Below are 21,756 nucleotides of genomic sequence, written 5' to 3'. Positions count from 1 at the left end.
GTCCAATTTTTTTTTTCTTTATTTTTTTTTTTTTTCCTGAGCTTCCACAATGACAGCCTGACAGGCGGCACAGTGACAAAATCAGAATGCAACAGGAAGGTCGCGGGAAACCTGAGACAAAGGGGGTTGCCTTTTTCACACTGCAGGTGAGCCGAGCAGAGGTGAGCCAAGCCGATAAACACCCGGGTCGCTTGGAGGGTCGATGGACGCGGATCAGGTGTTAATCCGGGTTTTTGGTGCAGTGTGAAAGGGGCTTTACTTATGGACTGGTACTAGTACTCCGGGTCCTATGTGTACTTGTAAAAATCAAATAGAAGATACAAACACAAAGAAACGTGATACCCCCTAAAAGCAGATAAGCTGGCAAACAAAGTGAAAAGAGCATAAAATTCCACCATCATCACATCAAACAATAATAACAAAAAAAAAGTGACACTAATTCACACCAGTCACATATACATGCATGCATACATGTACACACACACAAACGTGCGCATGCATGCACACACACAGTCAATCGCATAAACACAACAAACTGTCCGTGTTTACCTTAAGCTGCACCAGGTGGACGTCCACGTGTCTGTTGTCACTGTCCTGTCCCGCAGAGTGTGTGAGCTGTGTGACTCTGTCACTGGTCGTCCTCAGCCAAGTCTCAATCTCTGGCAGGTGAAGGACAACCTTCCAGTCCGCACCAGTGTGGAGAGGTGGAGGTTTCTTTGACCTAACAGCAAGGCATGGTCGAACCAGGTCATGAATGGTGATTACATCACGGAGCATGTTGTGTTGTAAACCTAACCAGTTGTTACCTGTGCTGACATTGTTTACAAGGTTATTTAAACAGATGTCGCCACAAAGTAATGATGCCTTTTTTGTGTAATCAGTAACTTCAATAGTTTTTAGAAGCCTGAACAGGTAAAACCATCCAGTATTCACAATACTAATACTTTTGGGAACCCAGCATCAAATCCACTTTCATGGAACTCTGATGTGGTTCTATCAGTGTTACAGCTTATTTGGGTGTCTGTGAAAGCAGTAAACCCACTTTGGTATGAAATAAAACAATTGGTCTGAGACTACTTCCAAGAAAACCTTAGTGTTTGTTAACTGTAGCAAGAATACAATCAGACCCCGATACAACCCAATTGCAGTAGGCGAACCAAAACTCACAGGATTATGGGCTGTCCCTGCACAGTATTTGATTTCCATCTTGATCAGATGGAAGTAAAACAATACGTCACATGACAGGGAGAGGACTGACTTGGACCTCTGCTGAAATGCAATGTATGCAAGACATCTGGGCCTAAGTATTGACTTGTTCCACTGTGACATAATTGTCCTCTGAGAATAAGTTCATTGAGCACAGTTTTGACTCTGCTAATTTGGTCAGCTTGAATTTGAATTTGTGCACTTGGAAACTGTGCAGACTAAATAGGTAAGGGATCATCTGTATCAATTTCAGTACAATTCTGAAGAGACAAAAGGACTAGAGTTGTGACACTATCACTATCACTCATATCTTCTTCTGTCCAAATCTCTTTTGGATGTTCAGACCATTTACAGGATGTTGAGACAGGTTATCATCGTCCTTTGAACAATAGGAAAAAAAAGTTAAATTTCCATCATGCTGACGTCACATGACCACCATCTACAGTGCCACTTGTGGGGATATTACTGACTATGACCCATGTACTGTAGGTGGTGATGACAGAACATAGGTATGTCATGCAAACGCATGTGATAAGAAACTGTCCTGTGAGCTTTAGCAACTTCAGAGGTCCCTTTTTTGCATGGGGTTGCAATTACATTAACTTTAAAAATCCAGAAAGCATAATTCCCAGAATAGGAATCATTCATCTTCATCATCATCCCAGCTGACTTGGTACCTCTGAGTGGGGTCCCTGCCCAGGTGAGACTCTTGTCCAGTGACGCTGCCAGGTCCAGGCAGGGACTCCACATCCCGTGACTGGTGCTCCTGGTCCAGAGCGGCAGTGGCTAGAGAGGTGGGGGCATTGGGGTCCAGGGTCGGGGTGACAGAAGTGATCATCGGGGATGGCGGCTCAGGAGTCACGGGTGAGAGAGCTAAGATGCTCATAGTGTGAGAGGGTGAGAGAAGCAGGTCTCCTAATGGGAGTCGGCAATCTTCATTGGAGTAGACTGGAGACAGAGCGAAAAAGAGAGAGGGTAAAAGGCACAGAATATTAGGTTTTTGTCTATATGTTGTGATGTGATCCTCAGCACTTTTGTTGTTAACTCCAGGGACTTCCAATTATGCATGATTTGACCCATAAAATCATACAAGAATCATTCTGCAGGCCACTGTGGGTTTTCCTCAAAAGGACACTCTCAGAAAATACATAAAGTGGCCACAAAGTCTTAGCACCACCCAGCGTGGTTAAAATGATGAGACAGAACCACAGATACAGCGTCGTTATCAACTATTAGATCCTTTTTCATGGTGGACACATGAATGAACTGGTTCAAAAAGGTAACCTGACTCGCTCTGGTTGAAAGGACAGATGTTTGAGTCCCATTTGTAAAACTGCGTTCCACGACTTTAATCTAACCAACTACATTTCCCAAAAATACCTGTATACCATCAAAACAACATAAAACATTATTTTCCTACAGTAAATGTATTCTGTTTCCTATGAATAATAATGCATTAAAGTTTTCTAAACAACAAAACAGTAACTATCTTCTAGAGCGTTATGTTGTTGAGTCCTTTGAAAGGATCTTTATTGACTTTTAATTGGCACGTTCTCTGTGACGCTGACATGTGCTTTTAACAGAAGTCAAGATATCACCATATGGTGTGGCATAATTCTGTACATCTGTTCCCACTGGCCAAAAAACCTATTAACACCCAATTAACATCTGGCTTTGGTGTGTAATGGAAACAGGTTGTGTTGGTGTTCAGTCGCAGGTAAAATGCAGTAGATACAGGTAAATATCAGCTCTGGTTCTGGTGGGTATTGATGGGGACTAAAAAACTCAGGTCAACACTACATGCAGTGCATAGAGGAAATGAATGCTTGTCAACTAAATTCAACAACTTTGTGGCGTCTCAGTCAGCAATTCAACCTGTGCACGCTCAAGCAACACTGGAAACACCATTCAGTCAACACTGAGTTTGAAAAACTGACATAAATAAAAGACCACAAAAACCCATTTACTGTCCTCTATGCTACTTTCAACTATACCAATGAGTACAGAAGCCGAAGAGGACGATGACTCTGTGCCAGTGCAATTACTGCAGTGACAACTGTAGAAGTCAGTTGCCCCATTCAGAGTTTCAAACAACCTTCTCTGTAGGTCTGCAACTCTTGTAGCCCAATACATAAGACATTTGGTGACAGTGAACTTTGAAAATATCTCATTGCATTATTTCTGCATATTCCTCAACTTGCTATTTGATTCAAAACTGATACTCTCTACTGTTAACTTGTTAAAGGAACACCACATGCCTGTCAAGGCAAAGTGGTGGTGAAATAAAAGCTGGTCTGGCATGGGAATACAATTCAGGTATGTTTTTTTTAATAATATTCAATGATTTTATCACTCTAATCCTCCTTCAATCTCATGGAATTAAAACAGATTACTGCTCACCTTCAGGTGGTTCAATTTGGGTGGTGGTTTTATGGGAATGGAGGGGGAATGACAGGTGTGCTGCATCATCTTTCACTGCTGCCTATGTTTGGCCAGGCACAAGACTCATGGGGGGGTGATTTAGTAGGAGTAGCTAGCTTTGCCCCCTTTAGAGGCTGTTTCTCTTCTCCTTGGAAAGCTGTGGCAGAGACATTATGCTAGTAGGACGTAACCATCTTGCAGTTTGGGCAGAAAGGACTAAACCATTCTTTAATTTGCCAAAAACGAGTTTAAAAATAAATTGTCAGTTTCACTAGTGCATTGAAACAATCAACTGAAGCAATCAATTGATTATCAAATAAATGGCTGTATGTTGAATAATGACTTAATGTGTGGTTTTCAAACTGTCCAAACACCCTTGCTCCCATACAACCCCAGGGTGAGGATAGTATTAAATCTCCCCACTAGATGTCACTCCTGGAACCTATCCCAGCTGCCTGGGCGGGGTTCACCCTGGACAGGTGGCCAGTCCATCGCAGGGTCAATACATATAGGAAGACAGTTACTCACACTCACAGTCACACCTACGGTCAATTTAGAGAATCCAAACAGCCTCGTCCCCTTTTGCATGTCTTTGGACACTGGGAAAAAGCCAGAGTACCCAGAGAGAACCCACACAGGCTCAGGGAGAACATGCAGACTCCACACAGAAAGATCCCATGCTCGAGGCACGGCTCGAACCCGGAACCTTCTTGCTGTGAGGCAACAGTGTGAACCCCTGCACTACTCTACTCCAAATCTAGGTCTTTAAAGTAAACAGCAGTCTAATAAAATCTGCACACCCATGTTCAGAGAATTTTTTTCAGCACTAAATTTCAGCTGTTACAGAGAGACTACACAGCTGCATATTTCCTCTGAGCGGCCCATGTGATGTAAATACACCAGCTGGTCTCAGAACTGCTTCCAATTCATCAGTGCACCACTCCAAGATCTTAGTTGTTCAGATTGTACTTCTTCACAAAGTCTCCTGGCCAATAAAGGGCACTCTGGAGTGAGTGGTGTGCACATTAGTGAGCTTGATTACTTTCTGACGTTTCAGTGTGAAATCTTACTCAAATCCAATTCGGATGAAGTGATGAAAAAGTTGGTCAGCCTTTCATCGACAATAAATGTAAAAAATTTTTAAAATGTTTCATTTCGCTAGCTTAACCATTACTCTGAAAAATAACCTGGAAGTTTTCTTCACCATCAGTTTAACATACTGGATTTTAGATTATTGCAGAAAATAAGCTTGTTGGCAAACAAAAGTTGATGAGACTTTCACATTTAGTTCAGCAAGAAAATTGCCACAAATGAAAGCAACTATTGCAATTTTTGACAAATAAATGCAGCGATTAGAGGTGCAAAACTACTGATAGGCTATGGCAAACCTCTGTAATCTAATTACGTGTTTGGAATCGTCTATTTCAAGGATACATTAACGCTTTGAAATTCATGAGTCTTTAATTTACTGACGTATTGTATGTCGTAGCTAGGCTCACTAGGTACTCTACAATGACCATAGGCATGGCTGTGAGAGTGAATGGTGGTCCATCTATACGTGTTGGCCCTGCAATGGACTGGCGACCTGTCCAGGGATAGGCTCCAGCTCCCCCGTGACCCTTAACAGGATAAGTGGTAGAAAATGGATGGATGGATGTCATAGAACAAAAGTTCAAAATATCATAAGCTGGTGCAAACAACACAATTTATTTCACTTCATCGTGCAAAAACTTACTGATGTGGAAACAGGGAAACCAGACATTCAACAATGCTATACCCTATGGGCTTTAGGACTCATTCAAGCAAAACTCTGTCAGTGATATTTTTATGTGCCTATTTCATAGACCAATTTCCATCAAATTCCTTGAGTCGATGTGAAATGTTTGCAAACATTTTGTCTTCCAGAAATCATCTTGATTGCATTCCAAAACACAAACACATAGCTTTGATACTGGTCGGCATCTTTGAAATATCACAGCATATATTATATTAAGAAAGTCCCTGAAGCCATGTATTTTAATTAGAGGGGTGGTAAGAATTGTCCTCTGGATCCATGATCCAAACATATTGCTAGCAGTGGGGAGGACAATTTATGGCTATGTTGCCTCCCCAAATACTTCTGACTTGCTCACTACACTGACATAAGCTGTACTTGTGTTTCAGTTAAATATCCACATTCCATGAACACCGCAAGTTGATCCGGTTATTTATATGTATGTGCAGGAATTCATATCAGAACTACAGTGGTCCCCAATGTAGAACAATTTCAAAGATTTTGTGACTGTAAAATGCATTATATGGCTCTACAATGTTCAGGCGTAAGTGGGTTATGTGGCGATGGCACATCTCCTCATGGATGTTAGCGAGTCGTGACAGAACAATGAAACGCAACCCGTCAATTGGGTTCTTTTGATTATAGACTGACAAAGATCCCCCCTTGATATGAAACTCAGAGACAAACCAGGAAACAAACAACTATAGAGAAAAACCTACAGCTACCCTCACTGCAGTGCCAACCGGAGTGAGTTGAGGAAAGACTCAGGGGGCTGGAATTGAATTACGGGTACAATATTGTTATCCTCTACATGGTGAGATTATTTTTAGAATTATTCTTCCCGTAATCAAGACTTTGACTGTGCTAGGAACTGTGGACCCATAAGCCATAAAGTACGATACAAATCTGTTTGACTTTGTAGTGGAAGCGTGGCTTGCTTGTGCTGTCACAGTTCATCAGACAGAGCAGAATCTGTCCTGTCAGGTCTGCACCGAAATCTTTCAAGATCCCATTCTCCTGTCGTGCAGCCAGTTTCTGCAAAGGGGTGTTTGCAACACTGGTGGGGACAGAAAACAATTCAAGCATGTTCGGTGGGCAAAAGAAAATCTTCACAAAGTGATCCACTGCGAAACCTGGCACCGATGAACCTGTGTGAGGATTTTGTGAAGGGGAGAGTTGTCAAAGTTTCAGCAATGACGAAACTTCTATGCAGTTTACATGCAGAGAAGCTAAAACTCTTCTGTGCGGGGGACGAGCTGCCGGTGTGTGTTATCTGTCACACCACATCAGACCCACTGATGAAGCTGCCCAGGATCACAGACTAACTCAGAGAATCTCTGTGTCCTTTATACCACAAACCAGCCAAAATGGTCTCGGTTTGTGTGAGCTGTGATGATGATTTGGAATCAGTTCAGCTCTTCGATCAACAACACAGAGAGACAGGTTAAAAGAGTGTTTATGGAACTACACCTGCTGCTGCAAAATGAAGACCTGCTCAGGACTGCTGCACTGAAGAAAGAGAGGGTGCAGGAGGGTGAAGTGATGAAGAATAGACCGAGGAGCTGAATAGGGTCATACCAGCTCTTTCAGACACAATCTGAACCACCCACAATGAGCTGAGAGCTAATGACCTAACATTCCTGCTCAACTACAAGACAGCAGCTGAAAGAATCCAGTGCCTCCAAATGATCCAGAGCTGATCCAGTTAGAGCCTGCAGATAAGGCCAAGCACCTGAACAACCTGCACCTCAACATCTTGGACAGGGTAAAGGCAAAGGTAACCTCTGGTCTGGATTCTGCTGATCCAGAACCAACAGCTCTGCCTCCTGAAACCCTGTCAGAACTGTCCAAACAGGCAACAAGAATTAGTCTGACCCTTACAGATAAAAATGAATACTTCCAAAAGTCCACTTTTTTTGCACATGACATAATCTTACACGCAACTGGTGCCACCCAAGCTCAGGCAATCACAAGTCAGCCTTTGATCATTTCCAATAATCACTGGTTAATGAGAGACCACTACTTCACGGTACTCTTCACCTTCATTGGTGACTCTGACTCAACTTTCAATGAACGAATCGTGTTCAGCGTATGCTTTCATAAGGAAAAAAAAATTGACCAAATCTAACCTTAAAATACGAATATTTCAGTACAGGTACAGGTACTTTCACTCTATTCCATTTCAACTTTCACCAAAAACAATGTCCTTTGCCCAAAATGGATCCTTTAAAAGCATCAAATACTGAGTTTCTCAATGAAATTATGATTCCACAAGTGACTTAGCTGATACCAACATGTGACAAAATATCTATGACAATTGTTTTAAACTTCAAGCTGCAGGATGTAAAAAAGTTTTAATAGAGGAAAACATCTTGTATATAGAGGACAACAAGAAAGTGACGTAGGTTGATTCCATGTTGCTTTAAATTTTTGTAAAATAAATTATTCTTGAAATTCAGCTTTCCTTTTTATGTTTTTCTGTCTTGATTTATAATCATGCTATACTGCTCAAAGTCATGATTGTGCTGTTATTACAATGAGGGGGAAAAAGAGCTCTAATGTGACAAAAATAGAGAAGTCCTTCTTAAATTCCCTGTAAGAAAAAGGATCTTGGTCTGTGTCAGGATGAGGCCAGTAGGCAGGAATAGATATGACATCATCAGCATCACCATTATCTCATCAGCAACATGACCATGGAGGGTTTGTGGGAAGGAGAAAAGAAGTGAAAGACATGGCGGGAACAGAGATTCGGAGGCAGCAGTCATCATTATCGTCATTACTGAGAACTATTACAGTTCTGATCACATGAGTCCGATCAATCCTGTTCTCCTAACAATGACAACTGACCTTTGACCTCTGTGATTCACCTGCCCACAAAAACAATGATTACAGTCATTCAACCATCTGGTATCAACAGCAGCAGCACCCGTTGCAGTGCCAGGAGCAATTAAGGGTTCAGCATCTTGCTCAAGGATACTTTGACATGGTCACTGGGGGAAGTGAGGATCGAACCAGCGACCCTTTGGTTGTTAGACAGCCATGCTACCTCAAAGCCACGCCGCCCACTCGTAAACAAAGTAACAGATACAAAACAGGCTTCACTCGTGGTATCCATGGCAACAGGACTAACAAAAGTCAGGGTGCATTGCCTGTACACTGATGCACCAGGGCCATGTGACAATGACTAATTAAACATTAAATAGGCCAATCTTAATTCATGAATATGCAATCACACCCACCCCCCCCCCCACACACACACACACACACACACCTACAACAGATCAGCTTTTACTATTTGGTAGGGATTGTTGTTTCTCTCCACTTAAATGAAGCCGCCATGTTCCACTACAGAAGGCCAGGAGGGGCAAACGAACACTTTCAGACTTTTGGGGGTTGGCTAGGTAGGTGAACCTGGTTAGCTGTGGAGGGCTAGCTTCCTGCTGCAGCCGATTTTGATCGTCAACATGACCCCTGCGGCTGCCCTCGTCGCCGCTTGTGGAGGCTTTTCTGACCCATTTTGAAGCGTCATGCAACTCTTCCTTCTTTACGAAATAAGAAAGCAAATTTAACTGTCTTTTTAAAATGCTGGTGCTGAAATAGTAACTGTATTTCCTCTCTGCTTGCTCCTCAGATACGCAGATACGTCCCTCCATTTTCTACCATTTATCCTGTTAAGGATCGTGGGGGGGCTGGCGCCTATCCCAGCAGCTTTTGGACAAGAGGTGGGGTCACCAGTCCATCGCAGGGCCAACAGATGTAGATAGAAAACCATTCACACTCTCAGCCAAATCTATGGTCAATTTAGAGTATCCAATGAGCCTAGTTTACATTTACATGTCTTTGGACAGTGGGAAGAAGCCAGAATACCCGGGGAGAACCCATGCAGGGATCACGTGCCCAGACTAGGACTCTAACCTAGAACCTTCTTGCTGTGAGGCAACAGCGCTGACCACTGCACCAACTTGCCACCCTCTTTTTGTTTATTTGTTGTTTTTTTCTGTGTAAGGGGGGTGGTTTGTAGGCATCAAGAGAAATCAGACTCTTTCAAATGATGGTAAATCTTAATAAACAACATGAAATTCTTAAGATTTGTTCTGTAAATTAATATATGCACATATGTATGCATACATACAATATATGCATACCCAGCTCGGGCATGGGATCTCTCTGTGTGGAGTCTGCATGTTCTCTCTGTGCCTGCGTGGGTTCTCTCTGGTACTCCGGCTTCTTCCCACAGACCAAAGACATGCAAAAGGGGACGAGGCTGATTGATACTCTAAATTGACCGTAGGTGTGACTGTGACTGTGAATGGTTGTCTGTCTATGTGTTGGCCCTGCAATGGACTGGCGACTTGTCCAGGGTGAACCCCTCCTCTTGCCCGAAAGCTGCTGGGATAGAGGCCGGTCCCCCCGCAACCCTTGATGAAAATGGATGGATGGATGGATGGATACTGGATCTACCCAAATAAGTACCGGAACACAGGGAGGCCAAAATTCAGAGGTGCTGGATCTTGTTCTGGCAGGATCCAGCTCAAATTAACCCCTGTTTAACTGTCCATTCAAAGTGCAACCATTAAAACAGGTCCACATAGGATATTGCGACATGGAAAATAAAAAAAGGTTGAGTGGCTGAGCTTCATTAATAAGAGGATGCCAAATCAGACCAAATTCCACATAGTCGTGCCTTTTGCGTACTTTCATATAAATAGTTGCTAAGTAACAAATTTATATTAAGAGAAGCTTGAAACGGGAAAAATCGAACAAATGCTGGGTCATACATCAATTAACCGGCAGACAACTCTCCTGTAGCTTCTCTCACTGGCTGGGAGAGGTAAATGGTTGTAATGTGCAACTTCCCCAACAGATGCCGCCAGATCCTACACACTGACAGAGAAATGGTTCGGATATAAGAACGATATAAATGTCATTCACTGCCACAGCTGATTTACACGTGCGTGCACACAAAGATACACACACATTACACACACTTTTAATCTGTGTGAGAGAGCTCAGCAGAGCGATTTCAAACGTCTCAGTTTCAGAAACACGCTGTGTTACAGGAATCATCTCGTTAGACAGCCTATATGTGACGTCTAATCCTGTCTGATCTCGTGACGCAAAGCTCCGTGGCAGTTCCTGAATCATCGTCTGACGCGGGGACGCTTTACCAGCGATTTGATTCAGCTGCCTTTTGTGGGATTAAAACTGAGATTAAAACCACACTGAGGAAGATTTTTTTTTATGTAACAACACAGCTGCTATATCAACTGAAATTACAGCGACACAGAGGACAAGTCCTCCACTTCCATCCATATTCTGTGGTTCAGAATTACTGCAGCTCATTTTAACCTGCCAGGAACCCCATCATCAACAAACTGTTTATCCATGAGGCGTCATGGGCCAGACTACTACCTAAAAGACACTTTTTGCTGATTTTAAATTCAAAGAAGATATATATATATATATATATATATATATATATATATATATATATATATATATATATATATATATATAACAGATCAGGATACTTTTTCATGTTTGTTTTTTTAAGATTTGTTTTTTATTATGCAAATTATATGTCACTGTATCCAGACTCATTTCCTTATTTTTAATCAAAAAAAGCCACAAAAGAAAAAAAAAAGCATAACAGAGCATTAATGCCAAAGTAACATGTATTATTGTTTAATATTTTTCTTGAACACATTACTTTGCTCCTACATAAGGTTTTGATTCTTTCAGGGTTCCCTCAATATATACTAGCAAGCTGACAGTAGAAAGTGATACGTCACCCTGAAAATGATAAGCAATATCCTTCATTTGTGTAGCACTAATCATACAAAAATGCAGCTCGAAATTGCTTTACAACAAAGAGAGATAACTAAAAAAAAATTGTTAATAGAACATGAAAATCATGTTTAAATACGGCATTAAAATAGATGAAACCAAAATATCTATCCATCCATCCATCCATTTTCTTCCACTTATTCCTGTTAAGGGTCGCAGGGGGGCTGGAGCCTCTCTCAGCAGCCTTCGGCGTGAGGCGAGGTTCAACCTGAACAGGTCACCAGTCTATCGCAGGGCCAACACATAGAGACAGACAACCATTCACACTCACAGTCACACCTACAGTCAATTTAGAGTATCAATCAGCCTCGTCCCCTCTTGATGTCTTTGGACTGTGGGAGGAAGCTGGAGTACCAGAGAGAACCCACACAGGTAAAGGGAGAACATGCAGACTCACACAGAAAGATCCTGTGACAGAGCCAGCACTCGAACCCGGAACCTTCTTGCTGTGAGGGGACAGTGCTAACTACTGCACCACCTCGAAACCAAAATATTTATCACAAAATGGAAATTGAAATAAAAATTAAAATATTAAAAAGAATCTAATTCAAAAGAGCATAAAATTCCAGAGTGCATAAAAATGTAGCAGAAAGTAAGCGTAAAGCTACAAAAAGGTGAAGGTAAAGAAATTAGTTTTTAATTTTCCTCTTGAAATATCTTGCAAGCTGGCTCCACAATTGTGGGATGTAATTTTCTTAACTTTGTCAGCCATCTTCTTCTTTGCTATTGCTGGAGACCTCCAGTAATCCCTGAGTAGATTGCAGTTTTCTTCAGGGCACAAAGCTAACTAAGGAGTTAGCATTATAGCTAACTATAGGGAGTTAGCATTGTAGCTTTGTCCTTGCCCATTAAGGGCTTTGTATGTGCAGAGGACAGGGTGAAATATTAAAATTGTTCATGGTGGTAGAGCCACATGCTTATCTGGTCCTGTGACACCAGCCTCCATGACAATCGTAAATGAAAATTACCTTCTTACAAATTTGCACCAGTACAGTCATCACGGAGAAAATAGAATACTTTTGTCCCCATTTTGTTTCATAGGGAAGATGAAGAGAGCACAGGTTGTAGCCGCACGGACAGGGACAGTGCAAAGTTTAGTTCATACATAAAAATTAATAAATTCAACTGTAACAAGTGTTATGGAAAAGTAAAATGGTGTGTTTTAAATGATTTTTATGAGAATTTTCTGGTTTGGTTTACACAGCCTAACACAATTACATGCTATATATGCATTGGTTTTCCTAACTCACAGAATTCATGAGTCGTTTAGTCCCACCAACAATAGTCACAGGACCCAAGGTCATTAAATGTCGGTTCACCTTAAGTGAAAGTGCGCCATGGCTGCTTGGCTTGAGTTTTGAGGATGAATTCAGTGCTGGTTCAATCCCCTGGACTGGCAGGATAAATTTGGGAGGGAAGGTGAAGAATTCCCCACTCTCATTAGAATAGAATAGAATGCCTTTATTGTCATTATACCAGGTACAATGAGATGCAATGCTGCTCCTTAAGGTGTGCACATATAAATAGAAAAATATACATAGACACATATTTATACTACTACACCTACTATAGGACTAATACTGACATAACTGTACATAGACTCTGCAAAGAGATAAGGACATATACTTATACATATAATACATCCATATAGACTGTACAACTGTAAACAAGCTTGTGCAAGTCCCACTGTAGATACATGTGAGAGTGGATAGTAGCTTTAAGTGGTGGTTACCACCGCAGCTTCCAGGTGCCAATGTGTGTGAAAAACTGAATAAATACAGGTAAGCGAATGAGTTAAAAGGGAAATAATAGTATCAACTGACTTCAAAACAAACTCTGAATGCATCCCATGACCTGTCACAGCTTGAATCTGCTACATATCATGATACAAACAACACCTTGTGGGTACAGTCAAACCCTTCCCAATCTATTATCATCATATCGCACACCCTTAACTCAAGATTAAAATCAGACTCGGTCTAAAGTGTTCTCTTTACGAAAACATATTAGATTCAGTTCGACAAAGAAAGCTGTCAGTAGAGGAGGTCTGTTGTCTCAAAGTAAAAACGGATAAAATATTAATGTTTTCTGTATTACAACACAAATATCAAACACACACAAGAAAATAAGCAAGTGCAGTCGCACTTATCCCATGTCAGTGTACACAACCGTCTGGTGATGCTGCCACACCCTCAGCACATGGCGGTGACCCCATCAGTTGGGATCCAGGGTGAACTCAGCTCATCTGAATCATTTAACACAAAGCAAACACTGCTCCAGCCAGGGGGAGGGTGTGTCAGTGTGATGCTGGGACATGAGAGGTCGATACGGGAGAAGAGGAAGCGCAGGGTGTATGAGGGTCCCAGGGGTCTCCAGTGCAACTATGAATAATGCATCAGGGGGGAGGAGAAGTATTGGATGAGCCTGGTTGTTAATATCTCCTCCAGTCCAGCCGTTGCTTTGAATTATCTTTCTGACTGAGGAGATGAGAACAAGAACAGCAGTCTGAAAAAGTCAAACTCAATCCTGCCTGACTCACTGGAGCGGCAGACGGAAACAATTCAAATGTCTCAGATAAAGCAGGAAGCAGGTGGAACTGAGAAGATATAGATCAGTTATGACAACTGATGTAATGGATTCCATTCTTTGGGGGGCAGTGGTGGGGGCTACAGGGTTATGAAGGCTCTGAGGGCTTATCACACTGCATCTTATGAAAACATATCTGTCAGACAAAACACAAGCGTGACTACTGCTAATCTTAGCACTTCTACATGATGAGATTTAATGTCTACAGTAGAACAGCCTCTGCAGAGTTGTTGAGTCATCTGTTAACAACTGCTGTTGATAAGACACATAAAAACTTAAAATTATTGAGAGTGGGCTCAACAATGCTAACTTATTTTCAGGGTTTTAGGACTCACCCTGCATTTAACTGAACTTAGAAATTACAACAGAAAAATGCAAAAGAGGGGCCACTAAATTCAGAACTCCAACTCAGAAATTCAGGCAGGATGTGTGCGTCTGCCAGTGCATAAGCAGCCATCTATACTCTGTAAGTTAAAAAAAAAAAATTGCTACAGATGCTTTATTTTTTTTTCTGTTTGCCTCTCCCTTTCTCCCCCTCCCATGCTTTCACTTGAAAGAAGTCCTACAAGCCAGCAGGAAAAAACATTCGGCACTCACAGGAGGAATAACGTTGCATTCTATTCCACATCCAAATTCATTAGTTCCAGCCTTTGTGATTACACAACTGCAATAAAAACTGTGAATGAGACTTTAATTTCCATAAACTAACATGTGGAGCCTGTTAACTTTACGCCAAGCAGCTGTCCTAACGTGTGGAGTATCTATGTATGGATCTCACAGTGAGCAAAATGGATGTTAACCGATGCTGAAGTGGTGGTGGAAGAAACTCAACGTCTCTTATTTGGAGATACTTATACGGTGACATTCAACACAGACGCACCGTACAAAACATCCCACAGTAACACAACAAATCTACATCAACACGTGAGGCTAGTAAACACTAATACAACAATAACAAACGCATTTGCAAGTATCATGCTTTATAATAAGATCTCAAGGAGACATAACAGAATCACCTGTAATGAACTACCTGGGATGAGACATGGTGTCGATATATACCATTAGCGAAGAAAAAAGGTTTCAGAAAATGGTCCTCACACTGGATGTCGGGTATCAGCTGCCCTCATGTTCCTATCCTTGAGCTTTACAACTAACGCCTGAAGGAAGCTTTGGCTGCGTGGCCCTGTGTGAGGACCATCAGGTTACTACAGACAACACGAGTACGCTTGCACTATATTGTGAAAGGAAAACTAATTTGATTTTTTAAAAGTATTAATTATTTTGAGAGTAGAACTGTAGAAATGTACTTTTTGTGTATTTTTTTATTCTGTGTAATATGTATATGTTGTAAAAGTCACATTTCAAAACTAGCAGTATTCTCTGCATTTTCACTGGTAAGAAATTCATGATACCATTTATTTACCATATCATAATCGCAAATCCCAGTATTGGCCACTACAATCGGCATTACACAGTTTAACCAAATTGTCCTGCACTAGTTCTGACTGAGCTGTTGGTATGATAGTTGGGCAGATGTATCAATCAAAAATCAACTGCATGGAAACTGACATTTAACAATACGAAGTAAAAACATTTATGGAAAGCTTATTCTATTCAACTTCTCACTATGTGTGCTGTTGTATTTGAGTTGATGTCAGGTGGGCAAACTCAGGCTTGGTGGATCCTGCATGAGTTGCTGATTTGGGATTCCAATTTGAATGATCTATCAGTTGTAATCAATAGGAGCAGCTGCTCTTCAGGCATTCACAATGGTGCTTGATAGTACCGGTTCAGTTCGTACAGTACGGTGGGGAAAAACAAACGGCGGTCCAGGTTTGACATCCTGTATGATGACACCAGTGCATTTCAGGTGTAACCTAAGTTTATCCCTCAAATGTTCCATCAACATCAACTGCATTATGTTGCTTTAAAGCATGAAACAAATGAAATGGTACGGCTAAACATGATGTTTTGATGAATATCTATTTGTTATCTCACTGGTAGAAACAACACACCTTCACATACCAAGGCAATATACTCTGCAGCAGTTTGCCTCTACATCACTTCAGTATATTACCACCTTCCACTCTCCAGTTTGTGTTTCAGCTGGGACATTAGTGCCCCGTGTAGCTAATATTACAGCTCAGTGTTTCCTTTCAGAGTTCCTGTCATCTGGTAATAGCAGTTCTGCACACAAAATGCGTTTAAATTTACGACTTTATTAAGGTGATGTGAATTTTATTTTCGCAGTTACATGAATAACTCCTTGTTAGGAACTCTATATGCTGCTGCTTGAGTTTGCTAAAAGGGAGGTTCTGGGTAAAAATGATTATATTGATACCATATTGCCTTCTTATGTGTGCGAGAAATCAGGTCTTTTATTGATGAAAATGACTTTGTATTGACTAGTTCAGTGGAGAAGCTTTTGTTTGAAGGGAAAAGATGATGTTTGATCACACAGACAGGATCAACAGTCCGATGAAAGCTGATGATGAAAGCTTCTTTCTACTGATGTCTGTGATGGAGAAACACACAGAGACTTCACAGGAACAAACGGAGCACCCTCTGTGTGTTTGCGTGTGTGCGTGTGTGTGTGTGCTTGTGTGTGTTTAGATGCTGTGTTTTAGTAGTGTTCTCAGTCTTGGGGTGTGGGAGATCACGTCTGCGGGTCATCAAATTAGGTTCTGCCATCTTCAGTGCTGATGATTGTCATACAGATTCATCAAATCAATACATATAAAAATATTCTGATGTCCCCGCTCTACTGTCTATGTTGAATAATTTGGGCGACCCTTGACATGAACATAGCATGTACAAGGCAGATGAATGAGGTGCTGAAAATGAACTTGAAATTAATAGAAGGGGGGCAGCATGGCTCAGAGGTGGAGTGGCCGTCTAACTGAGGGGTCGCTGGTTCGAGCTTCACTTCCCCTGGTGACCATGTCGAAGTATCCTTGAGCAAGATACTGAGCCCCTAATTGCTCCCAATGGCCTTGTGATGGACTGGCAACCCGTCCAGGGAGAACCCCACCTCTCACCCAATGTCACCTGGGATAAACTCCAGCCTAATGGAGATTTATAGAAAGAAAACAGGGGATTTTGTTTTTGGTTCCCCATCTGACTTCCTGAAAGTTCCTATTGTTAGTCATCACAAAAGGGAAGGAGAGACCATCTGTTATCCTGGATAGGTCACACTGAGTTTGTGAGTTTTCTAAAACAATGAATACAAATTGATACCATCAAATGGGAGACAGAAAGGGGTGGCGTGAAACACTCTTCTGCACATCAGTCAATCCTCTAAACAGAGCTAAATCCCAGATCACATGTACTCTGATGGGCCTTGATAATGTCTTCAGTGATTGTAATATTATGTCAAATGTCTACATATCTGTTTACTGTGTCAGCGTTAATCCATTCTGTTGTTTTAAAACAGAGCTGTTCAGATGCAAGACATGCTCTGACAAAATGCAATCGATCAATTCATAGATTTTACCGTCTCTACAGTGATGCTATGAAAACTATTACAACTAAATCTAAAAATCTTTAACCAATCCAAAGCCAAAACAGAATTCATGAATCTGTCTGTGAGCAAAAAAGTGTAAGGTGCATGCATGCAAGAGCAAGGTGAGGGTAAGAAATTCCAACTTGATTAATCTGAGGTTCAGGCAATTATTGTAAGCAACAGTCTTGCCAATGATTAAAAAAAAAATTTAAAAACAAAAACAGCCAAAGGTTGAGGACCATTGTTTTAAAGGAAATTAAAGGTGTTTTTAACAATGAAATCAGCCACAATGCTGCAAGATTAACAAAGAAATAACTCAAAAAACACTGACAGACAAATTTCCTGTCCCTGTCCTATACATATAGATAGATGATAGATGATAGATAGATAGATAGATGATAGATCGATAGATAGATAGATCGATAGATAGATAGATAGACAGATAGATAGATGATAGATAGATAGATGATAGATAGATAGATAGATAAATAGATAGATAGATAGATAGATAGATAGATAGATAGATAGATAGATAGATAGATAGATAGATAGATAGATAGATAGATAGATAGATAGATAGATGGATAGATAGATAGATAGATAGATAGATAGATAGATAGATAGATAGATAGATAGATAGATAGATAGATAGATAGATAGATAGATAGATGGATAGAAACCGTTATCACCTGCTAACATCTGGCTTTTGTCAGCAATGGGAGCAGGTTTGACAACATGAGTATGGACTGGCTCCAGTCACTCAGGTTGAAGACAGAAATTTGCAGTGGGCTTGAAGCTATTCCACTCTCAAACCCCCAATACAACCAGCAGCCAGTGATCCACCCTCGCAGCAATAAACATGGAGGCAATGAAAACCTGCTGCCTCTGCTGGTAACTTTCTGTAAGTTTTCCAGGAGTCCCTATTATGTAGCTGGAGGGTGAAAAAAATGCTAACAAGACCCGAGCCTGTTGGAATATTTTAATGGCCCGGTAAAACAGAAGTCAAAGTATGTCATCAAAAGCAGTGCTTTGGTATAAAATTGATGCATAAATTCTGAAAAAATGTGATACCACACGTGTATGACATTGAGGACATGAGCAACATGTAATGCTGGCTGGCACAACAAAAGGTCTTCTTGTGCTTTGTGGAGACAAAAACACACACAGAGGCTATGGAGGAAGCAGGCTTCTCAATGGCGTACTCCTGCAGCATCAGAAGGTGTGTGATGGTGAGTATTTCAAAGCCTGAACACAGCAGAGCTGTTTGAAATAAACTACCAACACAGATCTTTATGTGTACTGTAGGTAAGCAAATTCTACAGCTAAGACTTAGACAAGCTCTAATACTTTTCTTCTGATATATATATTCCGAGACATGTTGGAGCAAGTATAACAGAGGCCAGTGGGGGAGTGACAAATTCTCACTCCTAGACACTTTAAGAGACTCACTTGTGACTTACTCTAGATGGAGTGAGGTTTGGGTGGGTGAGTGTAGTGGTGGCCAGTGGGTAGTGCCATGATTTGAGTAAACCTCACTCCCCTATACCTCAACAGAGGCAGTGGTGACTGTCACGAGTGTCCATGCCTTAACCCCTCTTAGTCAGTGAACCCCTTCGCTAGTGACTCCGCCTTCCATGCCAATGGTGTGGGGTCAACAGACAATGCAATTTATACAAAGGATTTGTCACAGCACCTGAGTGTAGGATGAGTCAGCAAAAGTTTACAATTTTTCAACCCAAATGACAAAAAAGCTGGATTTTGGAGTAAAAAATACTGATACTGATTTCACTGTATATTTGGTAACTATCAAAAGATGAATAAAAATATGAACATAGGAAAAAAAACTGGCAAAATGCAGTGTTCATTTCATGGGGCCTTTAACTTCCAGGAGTATAGTCACCTACATTGTTAAATTTACTGGGCCTCTCAGTGACAAAATGGTTCTACATTCAAGCCTGGATTTCTCAGGGGTTCTCCTGACTGTAGCTCCTTCCACCACACAGCAGCTTTAAAGCTTTTTTTTTTTTTGCTAGCAGACAGAACCAACGATAAGGCACCATCAAGCAATATAAAGTCACTGGAGAGATGGATTGCCTTTCCCCTGTTGGGCGGGACGTAACTGAGTTCTGTCTGTGTAGACAGATGAGTGTGTGTGCTCAGGCCTCTATTTGCCACAGATAACGCCCTCCATGCCTCTCCGTCACAGACACAGTGGACAGAAACAACCTGGACGATAAAGTAGAAAAATGAAAAAAAATAGAAGAGGCACCTTGCTTTGTGATGTATGGATCATGATGCAGGAAAATACTTTCATTTAGGTTTGGGAAAAATGTAGAAAGGACATTTATTTTGAAGCCAGCAAGCAAGATACATGTTCTAACCCAATTCATTGGATTGTTTTGCATCAGTCTAGTTTGAATCAATTATTCTAAACTGAACTAATGAATTCATTCATGTCATCTAATTAAATACATTTTCCTTTTTTAATCTCCCTTGTTGTACCTCTCAGTGTTGAGATGAACCAGCACTGCCACACCCTGAAGTCTGAGCAGATTATATCGATGCAGAGAGAAAAGGGGAGGAGGAGGAGGAGATAAGAGGATGCTACAATGAGAAGAAATGAAAGGAACAGAACAGCAAAAAGGAAATGACAGAAATATGAGAGGGGGAAGAAAAAAGATGAAGAAAAGAACAAAATTACTAGAGGAAGGGAATGAAGGGAGGACATTAAGGGATGAAATGAATTGGAGAAGAGACCACCTATATAAGAAAAAATAAAGACGGACTGGAAAATATTTTCATTCAGGTCTGCAATCTAACCTCCCATTCAGCCTGCCCCAATGTAAAACTAGGTGGCGCTGGACAACACACACTTACCACATATTATGTTGTGTCAATCACATATAATGTGGATGGCAATCCAATTATTTCGGTTCCATCAGGCTTAACTCCTGTAACTACTTGGAGGCACGATGACTATGACTTGAATCCAGCTTGTAGATGTCCTCATCTATATTTAGCTTGAAGCTAATTGTGACTTATGGCTAATAACAGCTACAGCAGAAAAAAAAAAAAACAGCAACTTCTACAGAACAGGTTCTCCGACATTTGGAAGGCAGGGGATGTGCAGCTCGCTGCCGTGTACAATCTCACCACTAGATGGAACTATCTCCTGCTACAGGTGGGTGACAACAGAAATGTGTCTGTCTGTAGAAGTTCCTACTTCATTTGTTATATAAGCACTGGATTCTTGCATGATCACACATGAATCCTGCAACCTCAACAGGCAACATAGCTAATAAGGACATGGAGGGAGTAAAAACCTAAACATGGAGCAGAAAGAGGTGTGGCCTGCTTGGGATGACAGAGCTCAGATATCCAAGAAGAGGAGGAGCTGGTTAGCCTTGAACCGTGAACCTCATCACGTGCAATGTCTCTCTGTCTATCTCCTCTCTCTCTCTCTCTCTCTCTCACACACACACACACACACACACACACACACACACACACACACAAACAACCGCATTCCCCACACTATTATGTACAGAAGGATGAGGGGCCTCTAGTTTGTACAGAAAATTGCTGTTGTGTCAAACTGGCTGTGAAGGACAGAATTGCACGACAGTAACGTGGCTGTTCATTGGTCAGAAGATTCGCAACACGTGAACCAAGTTTTGGCAAAACTCTTTTTTTTTTTTACATGTATAAGAAGAAAGAAGACATCAAAAGGAAAGCAGCATAGAGAGCTCAATGTTAAAGTTTAAAAGGATAGTTCACTTAAATTTAAAATGTAGTCATTTTCTACTCAGCATCATGCTGATGAAAAGTTGGGTGGTGTTTTTAGTTCAAGAAAAACACTGGAGGAGATTCATAGGAAAAGGCATTGCAGTAATCTCGCAAACAATTGAAGTGAAAATCTCTACAGTCCTGAAGCCTTGACATACTAAGTTGTCTCGAAGAACATCCCTGACGCCGTGTTTCAGCCTCACTCATGTCAGTGATAATTTGACATGTTGAGGCTTCAGGACACACTTAGATTACTTCAGACGAGCAGCACGAAGGAATTTTATGTTTCGATTATGATTTTTTTTTATGTTGGGGTCAAAATATATATATGGGGTCAAAATTCACTTCAATTTTTTGGGGAGATGGGCACCACGGTGGTGCAGTGGTTAACACTGTCGCCTCACAGCAAGAAGGTTCCGGGTTTGAGTCCCGGCTCGGGCACGGGATCTTTTTGTGTGGAGTCTCCATGTTCTCCCTGTGCTTGCGTGGGTTCTCTCTGGTACTCCTGTTTCCTCCCACATTCCAAAGAGTGAGCGTGAATGGTTGTCTGTCTATATGTGTTGGCCCTGCGATGGACTGGTGACCCTGTGACCCTTAACAGGATAAGCGGTAGAAAATGAATGGATGGATGTTT

General features: G+C 41.3%; 1 protein-coding gene across 1 annotated transcript in view; it reads right to left on the bottom strand.

Moving 5' to 3' along the window:
* akap6 (A kinase (PRKA) anchor protein 6) overlaps positions 1–21,756 on the bottom strand; it is a 219,717-nt gene that overhangs the window by 194,495 nt on the left and 3,466 nt on the right. The window contains exons 2-3 of the mRNA XM_086183714.1: positions 1,884–2,154; positions 550–721 (exon numbers count right to left, since the gene is read on the bottom strand). Coding sequence (XP_086039840.1) covers positions 550–721; positions 1,884–2,092 — 381 coding nt within the window. The 5' untranslated portion in view covers positions 2,093–2,154. The remainder of the gene's footprint in view (positions 1–549; positions 722–1,883; positions 2,155–21,756) is intronic.

Source organism: Aulostomus chinensis, chromosome 17, assembly GCF_037954235.1.
Source record: "Aulostomus chinensis isolate RoL2024-O1b breed Wild chromosome 17, RoL_Achi_v1.0, whole genome shotgun sequence".
Lineage (NCBI taxonomy): Eukaryota > Metazoa > Chordata > Actinopteri > Syngnathiformes > Aulostomidae > Aulostomus > Aulostomus chinensis.
This window is presented reverse-complemented; position numbering and strand designations above follow the sequence as displayed.